At 44.1% G+C, this 27,406-nt stretch overlaps 2 protein-coding genes across 5 annotated transcripts in view; one reads left to right on the forward strand and one right to left on the reverse strand.

The window, feature by feature from the left end:
* The first annotated feature begins 4,466 nt into the window (after positions 1-4,466).
* The window catches only part of LOC121714176 (periphilin-1-like), a 32,746-nt gene continuing 9,806 nt past the window's right edge, over positions 4,467-27,406 (forward strand). Inside the window, exons 1-7 of one of the 3 annotated variants that reach the window (XM_042099383.1) lie at positions 4,467-5,464; positions 6,169-6,243; positions 6,417-6,505; positions 9,736-9,917; positions 13,128-13,186; positions 14,301-14,408; positions 18,126-19,596. In XM_042099383.1, the coding sequence (XP_041955317.1) occupies positions 5,423-5,464; positions 6,169-6,243; positions 6,417-6,505; positions 9,736-9,917; positions 13,128-13,186; positions 14,301-14,408; positions 18,126-18,347 (777 nt within the window). In that variant the 5' untranslated portion in view covers positions 4,467-5,422 and the 3' untranslated portion in view covers positions 18,348-19,596. Of the gene's footprint in view, positions 5,465-6,168; positions 6,250-6,416; positions 6,506-9,735; positions 9,918-13,127; positions 13,187-14,300; positions 14,409-18,125; positions 19,597-27,406 lie in introns of those variants that run through there. The other 2 variants (XR_006033039.1, XM_042099382.1) reach the window with 2 other exon arrangements.
* The window catches only part of prickle2a (prickle homolog 2a), a 103,440-nt gene continuing 95,814 nt past the window's right edge, over positions 19,781-27,406 (reverse strand). For both annotated transcript variants that reach the window (XM_042099375.1, XM_042099376.1), the window contains 3 exons: positions 25,742-25,928; positions 22,724-23,827; positions 19,781-22,219 (listed from right to left, as the gene is read on the reverse strand). In XM_042099375.1, coding sequence (XP_041955309.1) covers positions 21,144-22,219; positions 22,724-23,827; positions 25,742-25,928 — 2,367 coding nt within the window. In that variant the 3' untranslated portion in view covers positions 19,781-21,143. The remainder of the gene's footprint in view (positions 22,220-22,723; positions 23,828-25,741; positions 25,929-27,406) is intronic.

Raw genomic sequence — 27,406 nt, forward strand, 5'->3', positions numbered from 1 at the left:
CGTCAATTTTGTAAATAGCCTAATAATTGTGTTGTTTTTTGTTGTTTCGAACAAAATATAGGCCTACTTATCTGATCAACACTCCTTCATAGTGTACAAAGCCTAGAATCGCGCGAATTTAGTGCAATTTCTCAGTACAATTCAAAGGCTTGTAAGTAAAAGTCGTGGACAAATACGTGTTTAGGTAAATAAATCATTGTTGACACGTTATGGTTAAATTATCGAAATGAGTACGATTGTGCTATAATCCTGCTAAACATATTAGGTGATGTTGTTTGACATTAAATTGTCTAGTCTTGTCAGTCCCACATTATCAGCTGTTCTTTGAGTCTGGGTAGGCCTAATTCATGGGACAAACTGTTATATATAGGCCTACTACCGTTCAATACAACATAGCCTATTGCATTTATTCCAAAATATTGCATTCCTGCAGTGTACTACGTAGTGCAATGCAGCTTTTAATGTCCAAAATACAGTTTTTCCTGCTACAGATATTCCTCCAAAACTACAGTGTTGAGACCTGAAGTTGTAGAGTTGTATTTTATAGTAGGCCTATTGTAGTATTTGAATATTTACCCACAACAGTTTTACCTTTATCTCGCCAATATACATTATCTGTATATTATCTGTAAAGGTGTCCTGATATTTTATTTAGGGATGGTCCTGCAATCTTTTCTAAACATATCTTAAATTTCTCCCATCTACTTATGTTTTCACAGATCCTTGCTCCTGATATCCTGATGTAGAGGTTGCATTTCATTTCATTATATAACTCCAACAGAACACCTACACAAAGGAGCTGTTAAAGTGGTGTCCTGCTACAAACAAGACAGCCAGCATGTAAACAAGGCCTGGTTTGTCCACTTCCTGAAGGGGCTGAAGCATGGTGGCCTTGACACCTCAGTCCTTGCTCCCATTTACAGCTGTGTTGTGGAACACATTCTCTCATCCTATGGTCTACTGCAGCGGGTGGTTATATCTTTCACACAAACATACGGGTATTTGTGGGCGTTTTTGCGAGGTAACCAGGTACGCCATGTATGTTTTTGGAGGTGCAAACAAACGCTGCATTGCCATTGAGTTCACATAGTAAGGAGCTGGCTCAAGGGTTATTTGTCGTGTTTAGTTGAATAATGAAAGCACAGCTTTTATAGCCATCCATGCGTCTTTCCTTCTGGCTCTTTGGCTATGAATTTGGTAACTATAGCGGACTATTTGACGTCTTTAGAACACTAAACAGGTGGAGGTGTCAAATGTTGAGTTTCTCCAGTCTAGATTTTTAGATTTTCTCGCATAGATAGGCCTACGTCGTGGGAAATAGCAACGTTTTCAGCGCTTTTACGGCTATCTCGGGATATTCTGCTTTGATTTTGATCCAAAAACCCGCCAGAGAGGTTTCCTCATACACACTCTTAAGACCACCGCGCTGACAAGTTAGGACTATTCGGGATATTGACAAATGGGTTGCGGACCCACTCATTGGTTTGCCGTGGATCTTTGGAGGATGGGAAGTAACGCTCAAACTCATTTGAAAGCGCAACAAGGTGATCGTGCACCAGCTGCGAGAGAAAGGGTCCTGCCCCACTACTGTTTGGAACATATCAAATAGCCTACACCCCGGTCCACTCGTCGTCCCCACAAATCAAGCTTGGCTTTAAATGCAGCGACTTTATCTGCCAGTTTAAAGACAGTCGGCATTCTCCAAGGGCGTAGGTTTGGTCTCAGCTTTGGTGGGGACACATTCACAACTCCTTTTGTCACAATACCAACATTATTGTTTCAATACCAATAGCAAGTGAAGTATCTCGATTTCGCTACTATTGCGATTTTTTTTTACATTTTATTTGGTTTGTGTGATTTGTGAGATCATTCACATCAGTGGCAATCATAGAATTTGATTGACCCTCCACACACACACATAGAAAGTGATGGTTGTCATAGGCTATTTTGGAATTCATATAAACTATAAACTTATATTGTTAATTATTTATAGTATTTTATGATCTGCATGATTACTAATAGCTAAACATATTTAGTAATTTGAATACATCATATTGATATTTAAATGATTAGGCTACACTTGTCTTTAATATCATCACTTGTGGTGTGTAAATCTAATTGAGTGCTTGTCACTTTAAAGGAGAATTCCGGTGTGATATTGACCTAAAGTGTATTGAAACATGATACCGAGTGTGAACGTATGTCTCATAGCCCATCTCGACTTGTCCCCTGCACTCCAAAATCTGGTGCTAGTTAGCCGATGCTACCAACAACTTTTTCAGTAGTGGTGCTTCGGCATCGGGCTAGCCATGCAAATAAATCACTGTTTTACACCCAATTACGAGGCTCAATGTATCTCCACACTTCATTGGTAGACTTCCTAGGGCCCTGACATTTAAAACGAGACATTGAGAACTTTGAAAAAGCACTGGTAGTTTACTTACAAGACGATTTATACAGACAGTATCTTCACGAAGTTTAACGTTTGCAGCCATCTTGAATTTAGTCACGATAAGTCGAGCAACGAGTAAGAATGAACAGGTATGATAAGGGATCAGATTCCAAAAATAATTCAGTGGAAATGCATGGATTCCAGTTGCTGCTACTGGAAGAAACTGGAATCCATGCATTTCCACTGAATTATTTTTGGAATCTGATCCCTTATCATAGCTGTTCATTCTTACTCGTTGCTCGACTTATCGTGACTAAATTCAAGATGGCTGCAAACGCTAAACTTCGTGAAGATACTGTCTGTATAAATCGTCTTGTAAGTAAACTACCAGTGCTTTTTCAAAGTTCTCAATGTCTCGTTTTAAATGTCAGGGCCCTCGGAAGTCTACCAATGAAGTGTGGAGATACATTGAGCCTCGTAAATGGGTGTAAAACAGTGATTTATTTGCATGGCTAGCCCGATGCCGAAGCACCACTATTGAAAAAGATGTTGGTAGCATCGGCTAACTAGCGCCAGATTTTGGAGTGCAGGGGACAAGCCGAGATGGGCTATGAGACATACGTTCACACTCGGTATCATGTTTCGATACACTTTAGGTCAATATCACACCGGAATTCTCCTTTAAGAGGAACGTGAAAGTCTCACGGTTTTAGGCTAGTGAAAAATAGTTTTGCAAGTGCAAGGATATGTGGATTCAATTAATCATGTTTGCAATGTCATTAGATAAAATAAATGTTCAAAAAACTAACAAGTCAAAGAATATTTTTCTGGAATGAGATCATAGAAGAGATAAGTGTCTCGCAATGTTCATTTCTAGTATGGAAATGCAACAGTTTATCTTTTATTTCTTTGCATTGTGCAGGCTACATTCACAAATACATTAGCGTACATAAACAGAATATAGGAACAGGAAAATGTCTCGGATCCATTGTTTATTGCGACTGCAAGATTGGTAGCCCAATTAGCCTAACAGTCTGTGATGGTGACTTCTATTCTGTGCCTATATGACTGTCCATGCGGCACACCCTTAGCCTATTCAACATGACTCCTAACTTTGGCTGGAAGATTACAGAAGCTAGGTTTAGCTGTGACAATATCCTGGGTAATATCCTAACAGCTAATGCTATTTTACACAGTAAAATCCGCATTTGAAAGCCTGGTCACCAGTTGCCAGTTTGTATGGCTAGTTATTTTGCCTAGACTGAATAATGAAAAAGCTTCGTATTTTGGGTGGCATCTACAAACCACAAAAAGGGGCAAACATGTATGCTGAAGGGCAAAGGGAATATCACAATGTTTTACTCTGGCCTTTTATGGGATAGGCTATGTATTGGCAGACAGCAACTTACCATTGTCTTTGACACACACCCGCTCGCTTGACTGCCAGTAGCCTGTGCTTTGACACTCCGTGCTTGTAGCGTGCATGTCAGATAGCCCCTCCCCCTCTGTTTTTAAGCAAATCATATGACGTTTCTTGAAGCATAATGTTGTGCTGGCTGTCGGAATCAGCAGCACAAATGAGTTAGCTAAAATATTGGTGGGGACAATTTTGTCATCTTAAAATATTAATTAGGACTAGTCCTTAGCGTCCCACTCTAAATCTATGCCCATGTCATTCTCCCCTGGAGTGACAGGTTGAGGTCATTAAGCAACCCGAATATGTCACACAGGTAAGCGAGTTTTGACACCCAGTCCTCATCACTAAAATGTGCAGCTAACGGTGACTTTTTCTGTAAGAAATCTCTGCAGCGGCTCTCGCAACTCAAACACTCTGGCCAGTGACCTGCTAAAGATGCTTGTTTTTTGTTGCTCATTCTAGCAGTTTAGCTAACTTCGTGTGTACACTACCGTTCGCCAAGAACTGATCAAGTGAAGTGAGCTGACCTGAGGCTGCGCAGCGCTGAAGGCAATATGTAAAGTGTTGAAGGCGGGACAGACAGACATAAATAGACCTTGCAAAATGCAAACATGCGTGCAATCAAACAACTGCATATAGGCCTATGTCATGTAAAAACGTGACATTATTGCGAATTAAATGGAGTTTAGTTTGCATGCATTTTTTTAAACTCATGTCGTAGGCTACTGCCCGGTTAGTTTAGCATGCAACCACCATATCTACCCTAGCAATACCCTAGCAACCTTATCAGTTACCCTATTAACAACCTAGCAACCACCACTAAAATGCCAATCTAGCAACCACCATAGCAACCAACATAATTACCCTTAGGCTATGTTGTATTTAAGGGTAGTAGGCCTATAGGATATAACAGTTTGTCCCATGAATTACTCAGACTCAAAGAACAGCTGATAATGTGAGACTGACAAAACTAGACAATTTAATGTCAAACAACATCACCTAATATGTTTAGCAGGATTATATCACGTATTTGTCCACGACTTTTACTTACAGCCTTTGAATTGTACTGAGAAATTGCACTAAATTCGCGCGATTCTAGGCTTTGTACACTATGAAGCAGTGTTGGTCAGATAAGTAGGCCTATATTTTGTTCGAAACAACAAAAAACAACACAATTATTAGGCTATTTACAAAATTGACGTCGCTAACTTTCTCCATGGCTCGCTCTATGCAGCGTTTCCTCTTTCTTGTGGTTGCGTGTGTCACGTGATAGATTCTGGGATCCTAATGTGTTCGTATCGGAGTATCAACCATGCGAATAGATGATAACAGCCTTCTGAAACTGCTAGAAGGTGTAGATGGCCCCTTCTAACCCATAACTATGAGGCTGATTACGAGTGATAACGTTCGAAGCGGGTGGCTCAGCAATAGGTAGGCTATGCAGCGCAGCGTATGGTTAGGCTACTTGTGTTTATTAGACGTTCAAAACCATGATAGACCGCTAGGTTAGAATGGCATTAGAGAGCTGCCGATAATGAAAGTAAGTTGACCACTTCCTGGTCTAAGAGGAGCAACACCGTGCCACTAGACAGAAAGCACACAGAAGTGGAGGCATGACTACATGGGCGCAATACCCACAGGGCTACGGAAAAACGGTAAGCAATGAAGTTTTAACAGCATTCTATTTTTAAAATATTTTGCTTTTCATTTACCATCTCACTCCCGCATGACAGACACCTGATATGCCTATTTTTAATAATACAATAACCATGGTAATTCATTTGGAGACATAGGGTAGGATAATGTTGTTGAAAGTGTTGTATCGAAGTATGGGCAAATCATTCACATGTTGATTAAAGTTTGATTCAACTTAGTTTTACCTTGCGCTTATGGGCTCTCATATATAGGCCTACGATAGATAGCCTACTTTCATTCCATACTTTCATTTTACATTCATCTTAAGATTGAATTATGCTCGCCTGTATCTTTATTGTCTAGTTTCGTTATGAACTTTAAGTTTGGTGAACATATTTGAATGGACTGTCGCTACGGTGTTGCTGAAATATGCAGGATTGTTGAAATAGTTGTGTCGAAGAGTTGTCAAAATGTAATGTATATTGGGGCTAGTAGCCTCTACATGATCAGGTTAAGTCATTTTAAATGACGGCTACATTTTATTGTGCACATCATCGCGCATTCTTGCACGTTCAGTTAGCTAATGTAAAATGGTCATTGGATAGATTGGGACATCGTCTGTTGGCTTTATCACTCGAGAGTAATTTGTCTCACAAATTCTGCCACATAGCAGTCAGTCTGCTGCACAAACACTGGCCACTAAGCTTTTGCTTTCGCTTTGCAGGGCTCCACCCGCCACCGCGAGCGCACGGACGAACCGGGGGACAAAAGGTCAAGCGCGGATAACCCTATCAAGCGTGTGAGTGTAAGTTCACGGAGCAGAAATGTTGAGAAAGTCTATTAACATGTAACTAACTACCAATTCAACGGGCTCACTGTTTGTGTTGACAGCTAGTCATTGTATTGTTATGTTGCCTATTGTGAACTACTATTTTTATTTATTTAAATATATTAAATATAATATTTTTAAAGGATGACAGACCATTCAGAAGAGTCAGAAGCCCCTCGCGGCTAACTCGTCCATACAGGCCCAGGTTCGGTGGCAGATTCTACAGGCCTCGGTAAGACAGTAGAGGAAGAGGAAACATTGCTTGTTCGCAACCTCTCTCTCTCTCTCTCTCTCTCTCTCTCTCTCTCTCTCTCTCTCTATCTATTCTCATCCATAGATGAAAAGGGAAGTCATGATAATAACTTGCTTCTGTAGTTCTCTAAAGGAGACATGGATTTGTACAGCTGCAGAATATTACTAGCAGACTGTTTTGCATGTATGTGGCAGGCTTATCTCTGCGTTATGTGAAGATTATGGAAAATGACCCGACACAACTAGTCTGTGACTCACTATGTTTATTACTGTCACACATGTTTGCATAGGACACGTTCGCCTCGCTATGGTGCTGCACATTCTCCAAAAGAGACATCCCCAGCTCAAGTCCTTTTTGACAGGCATAAAACCCACACCACTTCCCCTGCTCCTGAGAAAACCACCAAAATATATAGAAACTCTAAAACCACCCACATATATAGAAACTCCAAAAGAATGACATGATCTAAGAGTGGGGAAATCCAGGAAAACACAATCACCCTTGCCACAGCTGTGCAATTGTACACTATTGTATTACTGCATCTCCATCTCCAAAGAGAGCTAATATTTAGCTGCTACAACAACCTGATGTGCATTGTAAGTGACTGACTAAGCTTGACACATTACTAGGATAAGAGTAAGAATGGACTGGTCTGCTACTAAATCTATCAGAAAAACAAAAAGTAATTTATTGGAATGATTGTAAAGATATTTTCTTGAGAGACCATTCAGTTAAACCAGTTGTTGGACTTCTACAGGATTTGCACCAATATTTTTTATGGTGATTTGATATTGTGTATACTTCGCTCTGTTATATGATACTTTTGTATGTCATAATGATAATGATAGCAACAAAGTATGCCATGCTGGCATTGTCACGGCTGCAGGCTAGGGATTGGACTCAAATGTAGGACCACACTCCAGCTTAATTTCAAACAGAGCTTTACTTACATGAAATACTTGAAAACACATGAACAGCAAACAGTGTTTCCCATACATTGACTTATTTGTGGCAGCCAACCACAATATCAACATTGACCACCACCCAATGATTTTCCAGGTTGTACTTAATTTGTGTGCTTAAATCTGGCTAGCATCATAACCACGCTATGCTGATTTGTTAAAAACGGTTGCATTCAAGTTAATTCTGCAAACCAACCACCACAAATGGAATTCAATTGTCTGGGAAACACTGGCGAAATCAACATGACAAACTATAATGACCGAGCAAAGGACAAAGACAAACACAAGACCTTAAATACACAGGAAACTAATAAAAGAACACAAACCACTGGACAAAAACAAGGAGACACAGGTAAACATGGAACAAGGCACTATTCAGACTAATAACTTATCAAGACTCAGGTGAGGGGCCGAGACTAGAAACAGGGGCTCAATCCCAATCTCTCCCCTAAACCCAAAACCCTGAACCCTCACACACTGAACTGACATCAGTTGTAAGTGATCAAGTCTGTGAGTTTGTAAGGGTTCAAAACGCTAATAACAGGCATGAGACAGCATCTGCGACCTATCATTAAATTGATAACACAAAAAACGTGTTGCAAACATGTAAGTATAAGTATATATACTCTTTAGATCCCGTGAGGGAAATTTGGTCTCTGCATTTATCCCAATCCGTGAATTAGTGAAACACACTCAGCACACAGTGAACACACAGTGAGGTGAAGCACACACTAATCCCGACGCAGTGAGCTGTCTGCTACAGCGGCGCTCGGGAAGCAAAGAGGGGTTAGGTGCCTTGCACAAGGGCACTTCAGCCGTTCCTACTGGTCGGGGTTAGAACCAGCAACCCTCCGGTTAAAGTCCGAAGTGCTAACCAGTAGGCCACGGCTGCCCCCCAAAATAACATGTTTCCGTTTCCGTTTTATGGCAGTTGTTTACCAACGTTTTTTCAAGCTTCCAGCCTCCCTTTGGGTAACTCTGTGTTTCATGTCACAACGCTATGAATTGTGGGTAATTCCACTTCACTTGAGTAAAATGTTCACATATGCCGATTTGGGGAAGGTAGCTCAGAAAGGGTGCGAGCGAGCCCTCAAAGTGTGTGAGTGCGCAAGGGGAGAGATTGGGATTGGGCCAGGGAACAAAGGAACACAGGAGCACAGGCACAGGACACAGGAAGTAACAAAGACAACAGGAAGTAAACAAGAGAACACATGTTGAACTACAAACTAAAAGTCCCAAACCAAAACACAAAACCTCAAACGGTGACAAGCATGGTACAGTATGTGATTCAGACAAGTTGATCCTGTAAAACCAGTTACAGAATCATACCTTTCTGTTCGACCTCCCGATTGATTTCGAAATACTGCTGAGTGCAAAAAAGTTGTATGTTACTTAATGAAAAACCAGGAGGCCTTGGGTGACACAATCCATGGAGTGTGGATTTTTCTCCTTTGTTTTAGCAGGATGTGGATGAGAGATTAAGTAGTGCAGACTTGCTGGAAGAGTCTGGAGTACAAAATAGATTGCTTTTCTCTGACACCATCCACCTGCAGTGAACAGAGGCTCAAAGAACAAAGGGCAGAAATCCAAGGACTACATGTTCCGAATGCATTAGAGATCCGCACCAGTCATTCAAGTGTGATTTGTAGAGAAAGTGAAAGGGAATTCAGTCAGCTTTTGACCTTGGAGATAGAAGCAATGAAAAACATTCTTTCCAAAAAGAAACTTTTTGTTGCAGTAATCTGTTCTCGAGTATCTCAAGATTTCCACACATTTCATATTGAATTTATGAACAAAGTCAAATTATTGATGCTGTCAGGATGTAGATCATGTGCTTCTATAATATATGCAGATTTAAAAGTATATATATAGATAAAGTTTTTTTTTTTTCAGAACAATGTACTACCATTGTGTGGTAGGTAGTCGTCAGTTTTTGTTTAATTTGTGTATGCCATACTTTGTTATATTTTGTTATATTTGTCTTCGCACATAAAATTGACATTACACTAGAGTTCTTGTAACAAAATCATTTTGCGGAAGTGATGTGATGTGTCTCTGGCTATCTTTTATAATGACTTCAGTCCTTCCTCATATTGACCAGGATTGGTCATTGCAGTGTTGTCACTCACTTGTGAAAAATACCTTCGGGAAACTTAACTTTTTGTGTTAGACCAGACTTGTTTCTGTGACTCATGCATGCAGTTGATCTGCTGTGAAGGTAATTTTTTCTGTGCCTTCCCATCTCAGGTATTTTCCAGCGAGGGACAGAGGGTTCTTCCGCAGGCCCAGTTTCAGCCTTGGATTTCACCGGCATCAGGGTGACCACGGCCCCAGGGCCCCTCTGTCGCACCGCAAGCCATCGCCTTCGCCCGCCTCTCGGCCTGAGCCAGTCCCCTGCCCATTACCCTCTCCGTCCGAGCAGACCAAAGGTGAGCAACCCACAACTGCACACTGTCACCTAGGACAGAGGTTCTCAACCTTTTTTGGTCAAATCAAAATGCCAAGGCACATGACCATTACTGATTATGAAGTATCACATGCATTATCATAAGCTATAAAAGCGGTGTTCATTTTATGAGCCTGTATGTGCATCGGTTTCCTCAAAATTCCATGGGACACCTCACTCTGCCTCATAGCACCTCACTCTGCCTCATAGCACCTCACTCTGCCTCATATAGCACACCAGTGTGCCTCATAGCACCTCACTCTGCCTCATATAGCACACCAGTGTGCCTCATAGCACCTCACTCTGCCTCATATAGCACACCACTCTGCCTCATAGCACACCTCACTCTGCCTCATAGCACACCTCACTCTGCCTCATAGCACCTCACTCTGCCTCATAGCACCTCACTCTGCCTCATATAGCACACCAGTGTGCCTCATAGCACCTCACTCTGCCTCATATAGCACACCAGTGTGCCTCATAGCACCTCACTCTGCCTCATATAGCACACCAGTGTGCCTCGGTGGTATGCCGGTTGAGAGCCACTGGCCTAGGTGACCGGAGCCATTGTGTTCTGTGTCTGTCTTCTGTGTCTGCCAGGCTTGTGCAACATTCCAGAATTTAATTGAAACTGGCTCTTAAATTCCAATTCAATTCTTGAATTTCACTTGCATTTCAATTGAGGTAGCAAACAGGAAGCAGAATTTTAATTCGAATTGTGCACAACCCTGGTGTCTGCATCACATGACCCTCGTGCTAGACTCACGCATGCAGCATTTGCTGGGACCTTAGAAACGTATCTAAGTGTGTTGATGATGAGTGTGAGAAAATGGCGCAGAAAGTGCTGCATTCAAAACAGTGATGTGGTGATTGATAAAACTTGGGTAAAAACAGAATGCAAATAGTGACTACCAAAAGCTATTATTTCAGATGTGGTTTACCCTGGCTCTAAAAAGATCTTGTGTGTGTGTGTGTGTGTGTGTGTGTCTGTTTGTGTGGAGTGTGTGTATTTGTGTTTGCATATGGGTGTGGTTGGGTAATGGGCATGTTTTGTTTACTAATGTGTGGATATGGGGGATGGGGGGAGGGGTGCATGTGTGTGCAGTGTGCATATAGGTATGGCTGGGGATGTGTGAGTGTGTGTATGGGTCTGTTCCAAATGAAGTACTGAAAAGTACAAGTACAAAGTACTAGTTACTTTACATCTCTGGTTGGTTGGACAGCCATGGCCCAGTTTTGGGCAGCACCACATGTGAATCCTGATCCCGTCCTGACTCGTTTGCTAGTTTGCTCCTGGACCTTTTGAGTTCTTCCAACCCAGTGCGAGTTTGGTAGCAATGCTAGCTCAGATGTGCTGTTGTGGTGGCCCTAGCCTGCACTTGCATAATGGTGGGCCTTTGCTGATCTGAGTTATTTATGCCGTGACAAAATGAAAGGATTGTTCACCACCATGCTTCCTATTATGCCAAGCTTGCAACTCACTTTTTGAATTCTTTAAAAGTAATCAGGGAATATTTGTATGATGTCTGTACTGACACACAAAATGCAAAACAACACTTTAAACAATGTTATAAAGTATATTCTCCTACAACATCCTGGTTCCATATTCAAATTATTGTTGTATGTCTTCTGGCTTTTATTAAGACAAATAATACACTGCTGAATATTACACCACTGAATAATGCATCATGGTGTGAATTCTAAACTGCAGCATTATCAGTTAACAGATTATTTTGGGGGCGGAAGGAGGAAATGTCACTGCACCACAAAGGACTCTGCAAATAGCAGCCACATTATCTTATGTTTACATCTACCACCTACCGTACGGATATGCACACTTTGGTGAACACATTTTGGTGCACACATGTTTTTCAAAACTACGTACCGATAAGGGAAATACATTTCATCAAAATATTCAAAGTTCTTCCCATAATTTTGTTTGAACGAAACAGACATTGCTGTTTCCTATAAAAAATTAACTAAACTACTCCACCTAGCTGTATATGTCGACCACTGCTGTCATATAGACTAGTTAATTGGCCAACATTCATAAGTTTGTCATACTAAGTCACTTAGGCTAAATGAATTTACCTGATCCTTTATATAAACTCTACTCTATATACTCTATATAAACTGTAAATGCATTTGACAACAGAAACAAACCTTGAGCCCAATTATTTATCATTAATTAATTTTAAAATGTTTAAGTTCATACGTTCAGTATATTTACCAGGAAAATAACGTATAACCTAAGGCTTATCAGTAGAATCTTGGAATGGAAATGATGTTGCAAATATTTAGATGGGGTATATATTGTATGCTATGACTTTAAAAGTCTTTTGATGCAGTGACAAATTTGCCCAATCTGCACTGACTCATCATGAACAGAGGGAGGCAGTGCTGTGTCACAGACGAAAAATGGTCTTGGACAGTGAATGACGTTGCCAGGCGGGCTATTTTTGCACTTTTACTGTCATAAGTTCCTTATACAAAATGTCAACAAAGCAAAAACAAAAGTGTTTCATAACATGTTTTCCAGCATCAATCTAAAGCGATCCAAGCCCCTTTTCCTGAAATCATGGTCAATGGTGATACTGCACTTTAAATTGAAATTGAAATGTCAACAGAGCTCTACACCGATCACTTTGAAGAATTCTGTTTTCTTTTGTTGCTATATATACATTATTGACATCTTCTAGACAGTGTATAGTCAAACGTTTGGACACACATACTCATTTATGAGTCTTTCTGACTATTTTTACATTGTAGATCAAAACTGAAAACTGAAAACTATGAATTAGCATACATGAAAAAGAGAAAACCACGTTTTATATTTTAGGCTTTAAGTTGAACACTGGGACCAGCAATTCACTCCCCATACATGTGTGCTGCTTTTCGTTCACTCATGTTAATCGAGAAGCATGCCGGGTGATTATTTCACTCTTTCATGAAGCTGGTTAGAACGAAGCCACTAGTGCACAAAGCAGTCATGAGGGTAAATGGAGGCTGTTTTGAAGAATTTAATAAATGCTTGTTTGCTCCTGTGTGTGTGTGTGTGTGTGTGTGTGTGTGTGTGTGTGTGTGTGTGTGTGAATGTATGTGTGTGTGTGTGTGTGTGTGTGTGTGTGTGTGTGTGTGTGTGTGTGTGTGTGTGTGTGTGTGTGTGTGTGTGTGTGTGTGTTATCGCCCTCAGGAACTCCCCGCGCGTCTGCAGATTCAGGCAGAGAGGAAAAGCGCTCCCTGTCATTCACGGTAAGAGCTGTCATGAGCGTCATCATGTTAGGTTACCATGGCACCTTACATCTGAGCCTCTCCAAACGGTACTCGCAACATACTGTAACTGATGTACAAGCAAAGAAACAAAGAAACAAACAACTTCACTCCTGATGGATCTCAGGATGTTGTCCCCTCACCCCACCTCACTCTTTCTCTCTCTCTCTCTTTCTCTATCCCTCCCCCTCTATTCCTCTTTTTTCATTCTCCCTCTCTCTTTCTGTTCCTGTGTGTGCTTGTCTTGCTGCTCTGTGGATGTGATGTATCTGGCCTTCTCCAGTGAGACTGGCTAATGGGTATGCGTGCCGCCTTCATCTTGTGAATCTCCCCCTCAGGCCATACTGATCATTGAACTCATAAAACGTTAGCCTGCCTGAATCCTCTAAAAACACTACCGCCCCCCCCCCCCCCCCCCTCCACACACACACACACACACACACACACACACACACACACACACACACACATACACACACACACACACACACATACACACAGTCATCCAGGAGAGAATCAAAACAGAATGAGACCCATGTAAGAGGAAACACTGTGCGGAGATGATGGGAAAAGGGGGGCACAGTTGGAGCACCAGCCAAATTGCGCCAAGATGGAATCCTGAACTGATTCTCGTAACTGGCACACAAATTAGATTAGGATCCACAAATAATCCTGCCGTTGCTAGATGACTGTAGAGGGACTTGGGAGATGGGGCATTGTTTCACTGTAATTGATTGGAGGGATCCGAGCCCTTTTTCTCAGGAGGAGAAAACATGTCTGTCTTTCTTTCTCTCTCTCTCTCTCTCTCTCTCTCTCCCACTATCTGTCTCTTGCCCACTTACTCTACCTCTCTCTTATTCTCTCTTTCCCTCTGTCTTTTTCATACCTGCCCTGTGTCCCTTAGATTAGCTTCATGTAAAAAGATCACCCCATGCCAGTCCAAGCCACACGGTCAGGAGAGGTGATTGGAATCAGCAGCTGTGATCTGAAGGGCCACTCCGTCTCATTGTGACAGCGCACAGTTTGACCCCGGAGCTGCTCAGCTGGCGCGCAGTCTGTCAATAACCGGTGGGCATCATTCCTCTGTCTCGTCCAGGTGTCTCAGAAAGACGAAGCCCCCCAGGCCAGGGAGGAGCCGTCTGCTGTGTCCAGGGCTTCAGCCAGAAGCAGAGCCATCCAGCGAAAGAGACAGGAGATCGAGGAGGTGAGCTACGCACCAAAATGCTAGCTAGCGAGCTAGCTACCTCCATTTCTCTGTTGTTCTATTGCTTTTTCAATCTGTTGTTTTTTGCTTAAGTCGCTTTGGACAAAAACGTCTGTTAAGGACTATAACCATATCATAATCATAACCATAACCATAACTATGAGTCAGGCTCCACACAAACACACTTCATCTAGGCAGTCATCATCCTCAACAAACTGACACAAATTCCGCCCACTCACTCACTTGACCTTGTGAGTGGCTACTCCACAAGCATGTAGCATTCAACACTATCACTCGAGAGGCCACTGCTAAACTACCTAAACAGATCCCTGACCCACATTAGCTTGATTGGAGAGATACTGTGTATTAGTCACATAGTTACGATAAAGGCAAGTTTATAACTAAAAACTTGACACTTTGTGTTAAATAGTCTGCAACTCCATATAGCGTAGTAGTGGACAGGTAAGGAGTTTTGAAATAAAAGCCGGTTTTATTTGTGTTTTATTTAATAAATATGTAATAAATAAAATATGTAAATCAGTGTAAGTCCATGGTGTTAGATAATGAACTCAGTAATGTGAAACAACATGTACTTTCACCACACATCACAGTATTGAAACCCTCGTTGACGTACATTGCACTGTTGCCTTCTGAAACTGAAGTGTGACCACAGTGTTAGTACTTCTTGTTAACTTCCTCCAGACCTCACCGAAGGAGTCCACCCCCTTAATGTCAGTGTGTGGCGTACACAGTAAAATCATTGGCAGGCAGTGATGACTGTCTCCATGGAAGTTTTCTGAATGTTTAATTCGTCAGACCATGTTAAAAATTTTAAATCACAGGTCAATATGAGAGCTGGAGACAATGCCTTTTCCAATATTTTTGAGATAGCTATGAGAATATAAAACAAAGCCGTTGCTGAAGTGTTCCAGTGGGTTACTATTGAACAAAACATTTGTCCTATCTCAATAGTCGTTAGTAATAGCCCTATGTTACTTTTTAATAGCACTCTCCAGATAGACTCTCAGGAAGTCTCTGAATGTTGTGACACCTGAATTTCACAATTTCAGTGTAAATACAGTGAGTGTTATTTTTGTGTATGTGTGTGTGTGTGTGTGTGTGTGTGTGTGCGCTTGTGTGTATCTGTGTCTCTGTGTGTATGTGTGTGTGTGTGTGTTCTATACTGTTCTACACTGTGAGTGTTTGTGTGTGAGCACTAGAGTCTATATTAAAGCTGAGCACATGAGGAGTGACTCAGTGGGCAGGAGGAGAATCATCCTTCTCAGTTTCTCCCCGTCCCCCAATCTCCATGGTTACCACTGGCAAGTAGGGTAGGTGCTGTTCAGAGGGGGTTTGGTAACAGGTAGCTGAAGCGTTTAATTCTGTTTGTGTGTGTAGTGTACAGCACATACTTATGCATAGGTATGCAAACACACACACACACACATACACACACACTTGAATTGTGTTGTGTTTGTGTATACGTTATGAATGACATAAATTGTGTATACATTACGTATATATTCAGAAAGAGATTATACATCTTCACATACTTGCTAGGCGTGTACACTCACACACACACACACACACACACACACACACACACACTGCCAGTAGGCTGAGTAAAACATAGCATCAGGAACAATACATAGTCACGGTTTGTTAACAGCCTTGTAATGATTGGCAGAAGCTTCTCTCATTCATTGACACCTATTATGCAACCTGCTATATAACACGTTTACATAACTCAAAACAGACTCAAAATGGAGGGCAAAATAAATACATGTGGGTTATTTTTGAGCTAATGCCTTTTTGTGGGGGTCTTTGCATTAGTGCGTGTGTGTGATGTGTGCGTATGTACATGTGTGTGTGTGTTTCTATGTGTGGTTGTTTGTGGATACATTTACCTCTCTTTGTGTTAGACAAGTGTTTTGATCGAGAGTAGGGGATGATGGTTTGTGGATTATGATTCAGAACAATGAATGGGGTCAAAAAGGTTTGTTCTCTCTCTCTCTTTCTCCCTCTATCTGTGTGTGTGTTTGTGTGTGTGTGTTGCCTCTAGAAATGGGCCTGGGAAAGGTCATGGATTAATCCTGTTGAATAAGTTATGGGGTGTGTATGTTTGTAGCAGCAGGGTATTTATGTGTGTGTGTGTGTGTGTGTGTGTGTGTTTGTTGCATGCATTCCCCCAAATAGCAGCAGGGAGTGTGTGTGTTTCCATCTGTATGTGTGTGCGCCTGTGTGTATAGGTGTGTGTGTGTGTGTGTGGTCATGTGTGCAATCTGACTGAGCTACTAATCCACTCTTAATGGCACACACATGACTGGAACACATCAGGCATGTCCCCTTCCTTCGGCTGCTTCCCTTTCTCCTCATCTCTCCTTCACACACCATCTCTCTCTCTCTCTCTCTCTCTCTCTCTCTCTCCACTATCTTTCTCTTTTGGTTCAGGGAGAAAGAGGGGTACATTTGTATTAATGATTTCGGGTGCCTTGTTTTCAGTGGTTTTCAAATGGTGTGTTGAAGATGAATATTGTTAGAAGTCCAAAAGTGTTTCTCTTCTTTGCTCTCCCCCTCTAGACTCCTCTCAGGGTTATGAGGCTCTGCATTCCTCAGCACTAATCAAATGAAGGCGCAAAGAGGAGCAAAGAGAGAGAGAGAGAGAGAGAGAGAGAGAGAGAGAGAGAGAGAGAGAGAGCGATGGAAGGAATGAGAGAGGGAGGAGGGAGGGAGGGAGTGAGAAGAGTGAGAGCGGGAAGAAAGCGAGGAGAGAGAAGGAGAGAGAAGGAGAGAGAAGGAGAGAGATATCTTTAGCATGGCTGCGGCTGCACTCCTAGTGAGGCGATGTGCACCATGGTGTACGCGTCCACAGCAGAACTGGGACAGATGGCTTTCTCCCCAGACGGGACGTGGCAAAGGACACGTCGGGACTTTTAACGAGAGGAACTTTTTTACATGTTCAGTGTAATCCTGGACACTATCAACACACAGCCCTAGTTATCTTACACATGCTGCTATGCTGTATGGACACACCCATGGTCAAATGGCCACAGGGCTGATGCAGCAGGGCTTTGCAATAGAGTGTGACCAGAAATACACCAATGATAGATGGGATATTGAAAGCAAATTGTGAACTCATGAAAAATACCATGGGTGGCAGTGAGTCATGTGTTATGTAATCTATTGCTTTCTCATTTCAATAGGTTGGATTAAAGGGATTCTGCCAAATATATTCTTTAAATGTGTTTATTATTATTCAATTAATTTGAATTTGCATATCATATAGAAAAATAAAAATCATAAAAACATCTTTCTTCTTGGTTCATGCTGTTGACCCTGCACATCAAAGCCCAAAGGATCAGCTGTTACATCTCTGATGTGTGGTTATGGCTATAAGGATCAACTGGTTACATCTCTGATGTGTGGTTATGGCTATCAGGATCAACTGGTTACATCTCTGATGTGTGGTTATGGCTATAACTATGACTTGCTCCCTCAACCACAAAATTCTCATGTGTTGGACCTGTTTGTTTAAAACAGTGAAGTATCTGCTTATTGTCATTTTCAGGCATAGTATGTACATTTTGTCCCCACAAATGGTTCATATTACCCACTCAATAAATGAGTGTTTTTCTCAAAATGTCTTTGTGTGTGTGTGTTGTGTGTGTGTGTGTGTTTGTGTGTGTGTGTGTGTGTGTGTGTCCTGCCTGCACCTAGGTGTACCGGCAAGACTGTGACACATTCGGTGTGGTGGTGAAGATGCTGATCGCCAAGGACCCGTCGCTGGAGCGGCCTATCCAGACCTCTCTGCAGGACAACTTGCGGGAGATCGGCCTGCGTTGTGTGGAGGCCATGCAGGAGTTCATTGAGGAGTACGACGCTCGCCAGCAATCGCCCTCACCAGCGCTGCCGCCAGAGGAGGGCTCACCTCTCCAGTGACCCCCAGCAAGGGACCAGAGGGGACCCCCCCATCCTGAAATAGGAGACACTGAGCACAAGGAACCCTCCAGTCAGCTACACTCTTGGAGGAAGTTGCTTGTGTGTGTGTGTGTGTGTGTGTGTGTGTGTGTGTGTGTGTGTACGTTCATATGACTGTGTCTGCTGTCATGAACAATTTTTAAAGACCAACTGCCTTATAACATTGCCATCTTTTTGTCAGACTACTGGCAGGAGCATTTTAGCCCTCAAAACCAACACATAATGCGTTACATATTCATACTATACAACCAGTTTCACCTAAGTATAAAATAGGGCTTCAACAATAAATTAATTGATCAGTTGTCAACTATTAAATGAATCACCAACTCTTTTGGTATTAGTTTAATCATTTTTTCACCAACTATTTTGGTAACCGGTTAATTCATAACAAAGTACTCTGATTATCGCTTCTTAAATTTAAATATGTTCAGCTTCACTTACTCCTCTTTGTAAACTAAGTATCTTTGCTGTGTGGACTAAACAAGACATTTGAGGAGATATTAATGGGCTAATTGATTAATCGTAAAAATAATCTATAGATTAAACAACTATAAAAATAATCATTAGTTGCAGCCCTAGTATAAAACTAGCTGGCTAGTTCTGGCTTAAGCTGTTTCTACAATATACACTGGGTGACTAACACAGCTACCTTAGTACTCATGGCATTTTGTTTTACAAACAATGTCTGCCATTTCTACTACATGAAGGGTGTGCAATAAACACAGTGGTTCTGAGTTGGCTTTAGAGGTGTTTGATGTTAGCATGCTCTACTGTAGGTGCTATGATAACTGCAGAAGGGTTCTTTTGACCAAAGATTGGACATTGTTTTCAATAAAATGATGTCCAAACATTTTATATTATTTGTGTGTGTGTGTGTGTGTGTCTCTCTCTCTCTCTCTCTGTATGTGTGAAAGTGGGTAAGCTATAGTTAAAGATCCTCTGATGATTCAGTGTTTACAGGTTGACTGATGCCTTTTATCTTTATAAGAAGAAAATGTTCTCAACTTGACATTGCCAGGGAAGTAAAGAAATCATCTTTAGACATCTTTGTTTCTGCTATGTTTTTTCCTTTATACTTATGGATGGGAGACACTGTCTTTCCATAAAAGCAACTTCCATAAAAGCTTGTCATAACACAATTGCTGCCATTCGTATATTTCTTGAATGAATGCTGTTTTGTGAAAATAAAGTATAATTTTTTAAAATTAAATACATATTCCAGTATGCACTTCTGTTTTTAATAGCACGTTTCCAAGATTTCTGTCACATTCCTGTGACTATAAACTGTCTTTTGAGTCTCTGAGTGATATTTTTATTCAGAGCATAAGTACGAACGGTTTGCTGCAATGCTGAAATGCCAAAGCTTATCATAGGATTTGAGAGAAACGTAGGTAGCCATTTTAGGGGTTTATTGTAATAATCCCTTAATTCCAATACGAGACAAAAACAGCAAGGGCACGTGCAGGCAGCTCTGTTTCTACATCCTATAATACAAATAATGCATCTGAAGATACAAAATATATATAAATATTTAGGACCATATTTACAATACATTTACAGTACTACATCCATAACTTAGAGAACATTATTTCACTGTACACTGTAAGTTTTTCAAGAATTCAAAGAATGACAACCGCTCGGAGGAAAGGAGCTGAGAGGAGTACGGCATGAAACACTGGACGATACTGAACAATGCTGTCGTGGGAAAGGCCTGAAAGAGAGAGAGAGAGAAACTAAACAGATAGAGAAGAGGGGGATCATAGTAGCTCATCTTTGATGCAGAAATGGCAGAAGCTGGGGGGGGGGGGGGGGGTCTATTTATAGTGGGTCAGGGAGAACGTTCACGTCGATGCCTGCTGGCTCTCCCCATCCAGTTCAGCTACTCACTCTCCTCCAAGGGGCCATCATGCGATGAGGCCTTCCTTAGAACACCAGGACCAAAACTACACCACCCAGGTCAGGAGGGCCTCTGCACCAGATAGCACAGTGGTACCTGGGGTGGGCTGAACTCAGCTGAACCCGGATTCATGGCTGCCCTCTCATCTCCTGGTGTTGTCACGATCCCAAGTCCACTTTCACTTCACCCTCTAGCTTTTATGGATGGATGGCAGCCTAACCATCATAAAGGTCACCAGAGGACATTCTTATTGCACAGATTTTTTTTTTCTACAACATTTGGGATTTCAGGAATACAATATGTAAAGTCATTTAAATATTTAATGGTTAATACTCTTTATGTCATTTCTGTAGAATCTCTAGTCATCTGAGTTCAGTCTCTGCAAACGGTTCATGAGAGTTCACACCGTGTGTAACAGGTTCATAAGTACAGAGAATACAGTGAGTTAGGAGGAAGTTAGATCCATGTTAAGTGTGTGTAGTGTTCTTATCCACTAAAGATTTTTAAGATGATGTCCAAAAACATCACATTACACTGTGATTTGAAAATACTGTAGTTCCATCCACTTGAATCCCTGGCAGTGTTCTGTTCAGTTGAGCTCAACAAAAATCTCTCATCCATGTACGACCCGTCCACACACACACACACACAGAAACACATATTCAGTGCATGAACTCACAGCTCACAGGCTAATTTGTACACACATACTGTACATATGTACCCACTACCCACACAAATTCACATAAGTGCTTCCTCCCACGTGTTACAAATATACCATCGCCTCCACACATATACAATACATACATACACAAACACACACACACACACGCACACACACACACACACACTGACACACGGTCCTATGAGATGCTGCAGTTCTTGCTCTTCCTGCGCCGGCGCGTGTGCAGCTGTCCACGGCCTCCCAAAGCCGTGGGGCTGTACCTGTGCCGCAGCTCCTCGTTGTCTAGGTAACGCAGCTGCACTGGACGAGGGATAGGCTCGCCCAGGAAGTAGCCTTCGTCGGCAGACTCCTCCGTGGACGAGGAGCAGGTGGAGCAGAAGTACTCCTCGTCGCCCTCCCCGTCCTCCTCGCCATAGCCGTTCAAGTAAGGGCCGCCTCCGCGCCCCTGCGGCCCCGACCCACCGGGGTTCTGTAGGGTGAGGTCAGATGTCGTCCGCGGGCACGGCCGTGGGTAGAAGTGTTGGCGGTATGCGCCGAGGTTCCCCCCGCCAACGCCGCCACCACCACCACCACCACCGAAGAGCTCGCGCGGGGGGAAGCGCTCGTGGAAGTCGTGAAAGAAGTGCGCCGGGCCCAGGTCGCCGTGGTAACCGGCGCTGCCTCCGCTGCCGGCGGTGCCGCTGGCGCCCGGGCCCTGGGCGGCCAGGTGCAGGGCGTTGTCGGAGCGGGAGCGCCGCGACTGGCGGTGCCCGCCGTGGTGGTGGTGGTGATGGTGGTGGTGGTGCCCGTGCTGGCCGTGGCCTTGGTGGTGGTGCCGGTGGCGCCCCCCGGTGCGGTGGTGGCGCTGGCGTGAGCCTCCTCCTCCTCCCCCTCCTCCCCCTCCTCGTAGCTCTTGCTCGCCGAGCCGGCCAGGACGCCCGGGCGGGGCCCGCCGCTCCATCACCGGGGTCACGTGCATGTTCCCCATGCTGACCGCCAGCCCCGGGTGACCTTTGACCTTCTCCTGGAAGCCCAGGCCGCGCGGCGGGTCCCAGTACTGCATGGGCGGGTACTTGAGGCGCACGGGCATGCCCAGGTCAAAGAAGGGCCGTGGAGCTGAGGTCAGCGACTCGGTGCTCCGGAACTGCATGGAGGAGTTCAGCGTTCCCATGTTGCTCTTCTCCGACACGTTCATGCCCGAGTCTTTGCTCAGGTCCGGCATGGAGAAGCGAGAGAGATGCTCCTGGCGCTTGGTGGTGCCGTCCAAAGAATTGCCTGAAGAGAAAGGCAACAACAAAGGCCACTCCATTAGTCTTTCACAGCAGATGTGATAACGATCATCATTCAGAAGAGCTCGGTAAGCAACACATGACAAGTGTAAATGTCAGTAACGGTCCACATTGGCATTTAGCTGATGATAAGTGCAGCAGAGGGAGACATTGTGTCATATCTCATCATTCATTAATGACACGGAATTGTGTCTAGTGTACATGTGAGTGTGAGTGTAGTATAATGGGTGTAGTGTTGTATACTAGCAGTGAAGATGAGTGAGTGTGTGTAACGTGTGTTTGTAGGGTACAGTACACATGCCTCAATGCGTATGTAAAGCATAGACTAAGTATAATTAGCTATGCATACCTGTGCCATAAATAATACAATAGTTGTGTTCATTGGTTTGTGGCATGTGAAAATGAACACCAAAGTGTCTATGCATGTGTGTGTGTCCATGTTATGAGTGTGTGTGTGTGTATGTGTGTGTGTGTGTGTGTGTGTGTGTACCTGTGGCGTAGGACAGTGAGAGGGAGTCTGTAGAGCCGTGGGGCGTCTGCTCGGGTGGGGTCATCATCTCGTTGATGGGCGTGCGACTGCGCAGCAGCGGGGGCCGTACCTCACGGGGGAAGCCATGCACGCTCACGCTGCGCTTATCCGAGAAGGCCCCGACGCCCCCGACGCCCCCGACGCCCCTGCCCACTCCGTGGCTGGACGCCTCGTTGAAGCTCATCTGCGTCTTGAGCTTGGGCGCGCGGAACTCCGTGTCCTGGCTGTGGTGCATCCAGTTCTCGTTGAACGAGTGGCCCCGCAGAGCCGCCATGACGGGCGGCTTCTTGGGGTTGACCCCCGGGGGCCCCGCCTGCGGCTCCTTGGGCCAAGCGTCGGGATGACCCCCGCCGACCCCACCACCACCACCACCACCACCGCCTCCACCCGAGTGGGCCGGCGCCGGGCCCTGCTGGCTCTGGCTGGAGACGTAGGGCGGCCGCGGGTTGCACTGGCCCAGCAGCTGGTGCTGGTGCTGGTGCTGGAGCTGGTGTTGGTGTTGGTGCTGGTGTTGGTGCGGGTTGGGTGGAGCTGGAGACGGGTCTCTCTGGGGCGCCTCGTACTGGTAGGCGGCCGGCTCGTCGCGGCTCATCCACACGGCCTGCTCGCGGTTCAGGCTGGGCGTGCGGCTCGGCGTGCGGCTTGGCGTGCGGCTGGGGGTCCTGCTCGGGGTGCGGCTCGCCGTGGGGCTGGCCACGCTCAGCAGGTCCATCTGCGTCGACAACGGGTCCATGTCGGCCGACAGGCGGTCTGGGTTGCTGGCAGACGACATCTGCCGGCCCTCGGGCTTCGCCTTGGCCTTGGCCTTGGCGCCGCTGCTGCCGTGGCGGCCGATGCGCGCACTGCGGCGGGACTGGCGCGAGCGGGCGCTCTGGAAGGCCGAGTCGGCCGAGTCGGACTCGTCGGGCTCCTCGCCCGCGCTGCACGAGCGTGAGCAGAAAATCTGGCCCTGCTTGGGCAGGAATGGGCGGCCCAGGAGTGACTGCTTGCAGCGGGCGCAACAGAAGCACTCCTCGGTTGCGTGCCAGTGCTGACCGTCGTACGTCATCTGGCCCTGGTCAATGCCTGCATGCCACAGACAGAGAACCATGCTGAGCCAATAAAGACAGATACTGATACACAAACAGAAATACATTGGTCTGTGTACTGACCCTGACATGTCTTTGTGTTGCGTTTGCGTTTGTGTCTTTGTGTGAAAAGTCTTTGTGTTTTGTTGACTATTCAAACAGATACAGGAACATACAGATATAATTCTGGGTCACATTGCGTCTTTACAATGTGCATTCTACATGCAGTGTACGTTACATCAGTGCAGTGCAATGCAATGCGGTGGCTAAGGAGGTGGAGGAGTCGTCCAGTAACCGGAAGGTGGATGGTCTGAGCCCCATTCCTCTTGACCCTGTCAACGTGTCTTTTGACACTAAACCCCAAACTGCTCTCAATGTTCCCGTTGGAACCTTGAGTAGCAGCCTCTCAGAGGCCTGTCATCGGTGTGAGTGTGTGAGTGAATGGGTGAGTGTGAGGCGTTAGTTTGTGAAGCGTGTTGAGCGCTCAGAGGAGTAGAATAGTGTATAAATGTAGTCCATTTCCCATTTACCATCCTGTGCTAAAGTCTTGTGGTGTTTACTATGCAAACCAAGAAAGCCAATAAGTTTCCCTATCAGGAGCAATCAGTTAATACACTTAAATTCTTGTTATTCATTTGAAGAGAATAGGCATGTTTTTTCAGCTGAATGCTAACTCATTGCCTAAAATGACTATTTGACAGACCTAATCTCAGCAATGAGACATGAGTATTGATGTGGCGGTCACACGATCAGATAAAATATTACATTTGTCTGAGTTCAGGGACCTCCTTTCCTAAGAAATGGAAAACAAATCAAATGGAATGGGTTGTTTCTGAGTCAATCAATTCTTGTATTAAAAGCGAGTAGGCCCTGCGCCTTCCCATTTCCGGAGTTCCAAATGAATGGCAGTCGAACAGAGGCATGCGCTGCAGGTGAGGCTTGGGCTCTCACATAGTCATGCCGCCGCGCTGCGGTGCGGTGCGCTGCGCTGCGGTGCGGTGCGTTGCGCTGCGCTGCGTTGCGCTGCCTGCTCGGCTCGGCTCTGTCAGATTGTGTTCACCACGGCGGAGGAGGCCCTCAGAAGCACACGGAGATAATCATCTTCTACCGGCTCCGTCTGCATCCACTAGCTTTCATTAAGAGCTGTCCTGCTTACTCGCGCTGTGTCGACTATAAAAATAATTACCAACTTTGTAGCCTCCCCGGAATACACGCACACACACACACACACACACACACACACACACACACACACACACACACACACACATACAGTAAACACACACAAACAGAGACAGACACACACACACTTCTACTTCTCAGCCCTTCGATCTGCAGAAAATTGCATTTTTAATAAACGTTTAACCACAGTTATTAACAGAATGAGTTTCCCCCTGTGTTATGGGCCTGCCTCATTACTGAAATCCCTTCGAACTTCTGGAATCGTCCATGAACATGTCTGGCATTTTATCAAAACCACAAACGGACTTGATTGGAACTCACTTATACGGGCACTAATTAGGGAGGGGTGGGGAGTACTAGAGCAAACAAATCAATAGTAGAGAGAAAAACATAAATAAACAAATAAAGCCCAGGAATCAATCTCGAGGCCCCGAGCTGAGAAATCATGCTGACAGAAAAAGACTCACTCAGACCCAAATGAAATGTCCACAGACAAGACAGAGAAGCAACTAAACAGTTTGCACAAACAAGGATGAAAAAAATAAAAACACAAAAAAAAAATAGCCTCCTAACTGTAACTGACAGAGAGACAGGCAGACCATGCTGTTCAGGCATGACATAAGATTGGGGAGAGATAGAGTGATAGAGACAGATAGAGGACAGAGGGATGGACAGATGATTATCAGAGAGGGAGAGAGAGAGTAGGAGAGAGAGGGAGTCCGGTGGGTACCTATGTGCTCTCCACAGGCGTCGCAGTACTCGGCGTAGAGCGACTGGAAGCAGTTGCAGCAGTGGGGCCGAGCGTCCTTCATGATGTAGCGCTGGCCGCCCAGCGGGGCCGAGCACTCGTAGCAGCAGAAGTGCTTCATGTGCCAGTGGCGGCCCTCCGCCTCCGTGCACTCGTCCGAAAAGATGATCTGCACACACACAATGATACACACACACACACACAATGATACACACACACACACACACACACACACACACTTAGGATAAATCTCAGTACACAGGCTGAAACCACCACACAAAATTGCATAGAATATACGGCACATGGATTGACTGAATCTACACACACACACACACAGACACACGATGCATGGCCCTTGTCTCAAGTGGTACTAGAAACAGCATCAAACAAACACGTGGGCCAGAGGGGGATTCACAGGTGCACTGCTAATTAAGCTGAAGACTGGTGACATCAACCAGGTTTCACCTTGAAGTCAGTGTCCCAAACATGTGAACACACACACACACACAACACACACACACACACACACACACTGGAGTTTTACAACATAATGCAGAAAAATCCATGAGAAAAAAACATCCTCGATAACGGAAATTATTTATTTAAGATCAACAACAGAACTAATATTGTTAATGTTATAAATTTGATATCTATTAATTCTTCGGTTTGTCATTTAAATAGATCTACATTAAATAACACTGAGGGCCAGATGTACGTAAATTTGTGAACGTAGCGTTATCCGTGCCATGCCCAACCCGCAGAAACCGCACGCTATGACACTTATGTTAATGTCGTATTTATCAAACCTGCAGTTCCTCTTCTGCAATTTATGAACGTTAAGAACTGAATGATACTTCAATCACAAGTGCAGTTGAATGAAGTTAACTGATGACAACATTAAAAGGCATCAAATGTTAAGCGATCATGAAATAATACAAAGCATGATGTCAACAAGCAGGAAGATAATGAAGAGCAGTAGTTCTACTTACACTACTTGTGCAGGCTATGGAAGATTGGTCAAATCTAGCAAGTAGGAAAGTTTAAGTGGATGACGGGAAAGTGAAAGTAAGACATTCGAAAGGCCAACAAAAGTTAAGGTTGTTTTTGATAGTACGTATAAGATGCAAAACTGGTGCTCTAAATAGCGATTCTGTCTTTAAAAGGTTCTCTTATTGATGCATTTAACCTCAAACCGCATTTAACACCTAAAGCGGAAATATTTAGGCACAAAATAGACGTGCGCTTTCATGGGCAGTTTTTATACATACAAGGGAATACCTAATTAGGCGTATTTTACGCTTCTCCTCCCATCTTTTTACACAAAACTCACACTTTCCCCTGACCCTCCTATGAATGCATATGCATGCGATGGAAAAACGCAATTTCACATTCTCAGCTCCTGCGACAGGCAGTCTGTGCTTTTACCTCAGTGCGGCCTGTTTGTACACACCTTGCCATTTTTTTACGCGCACATTGCGAAACAAATACGCCTGAAGTGGGTGCAAAAGCGTTAGTACATCTGGCCCAGAGCTTTACTATATGGTATATTAGTGTAGAATAACAACATGAATTGTTGATCTTAACTATGTCAAAAGCTGATCAGTTGAAGGACCCTGAATGTTAACAGTTTGAACATATGTGATTACA

This window comes from Alosa sapidissima, chromosome 7 (assembly GCF_018492685.1).
Source record: "Alosa sapidissima isolate fAloSap1 chromosome 7, fAloSap1.pri, whole genome shotgun sequence".
Classification (NCBI taxonomy): domain Eukaryota; kingdom Metazoa; phylum Chordata; class Actinopteri; order Clupeiformes; family Clupeidae; genus Alosa; species Alosa sapidissima.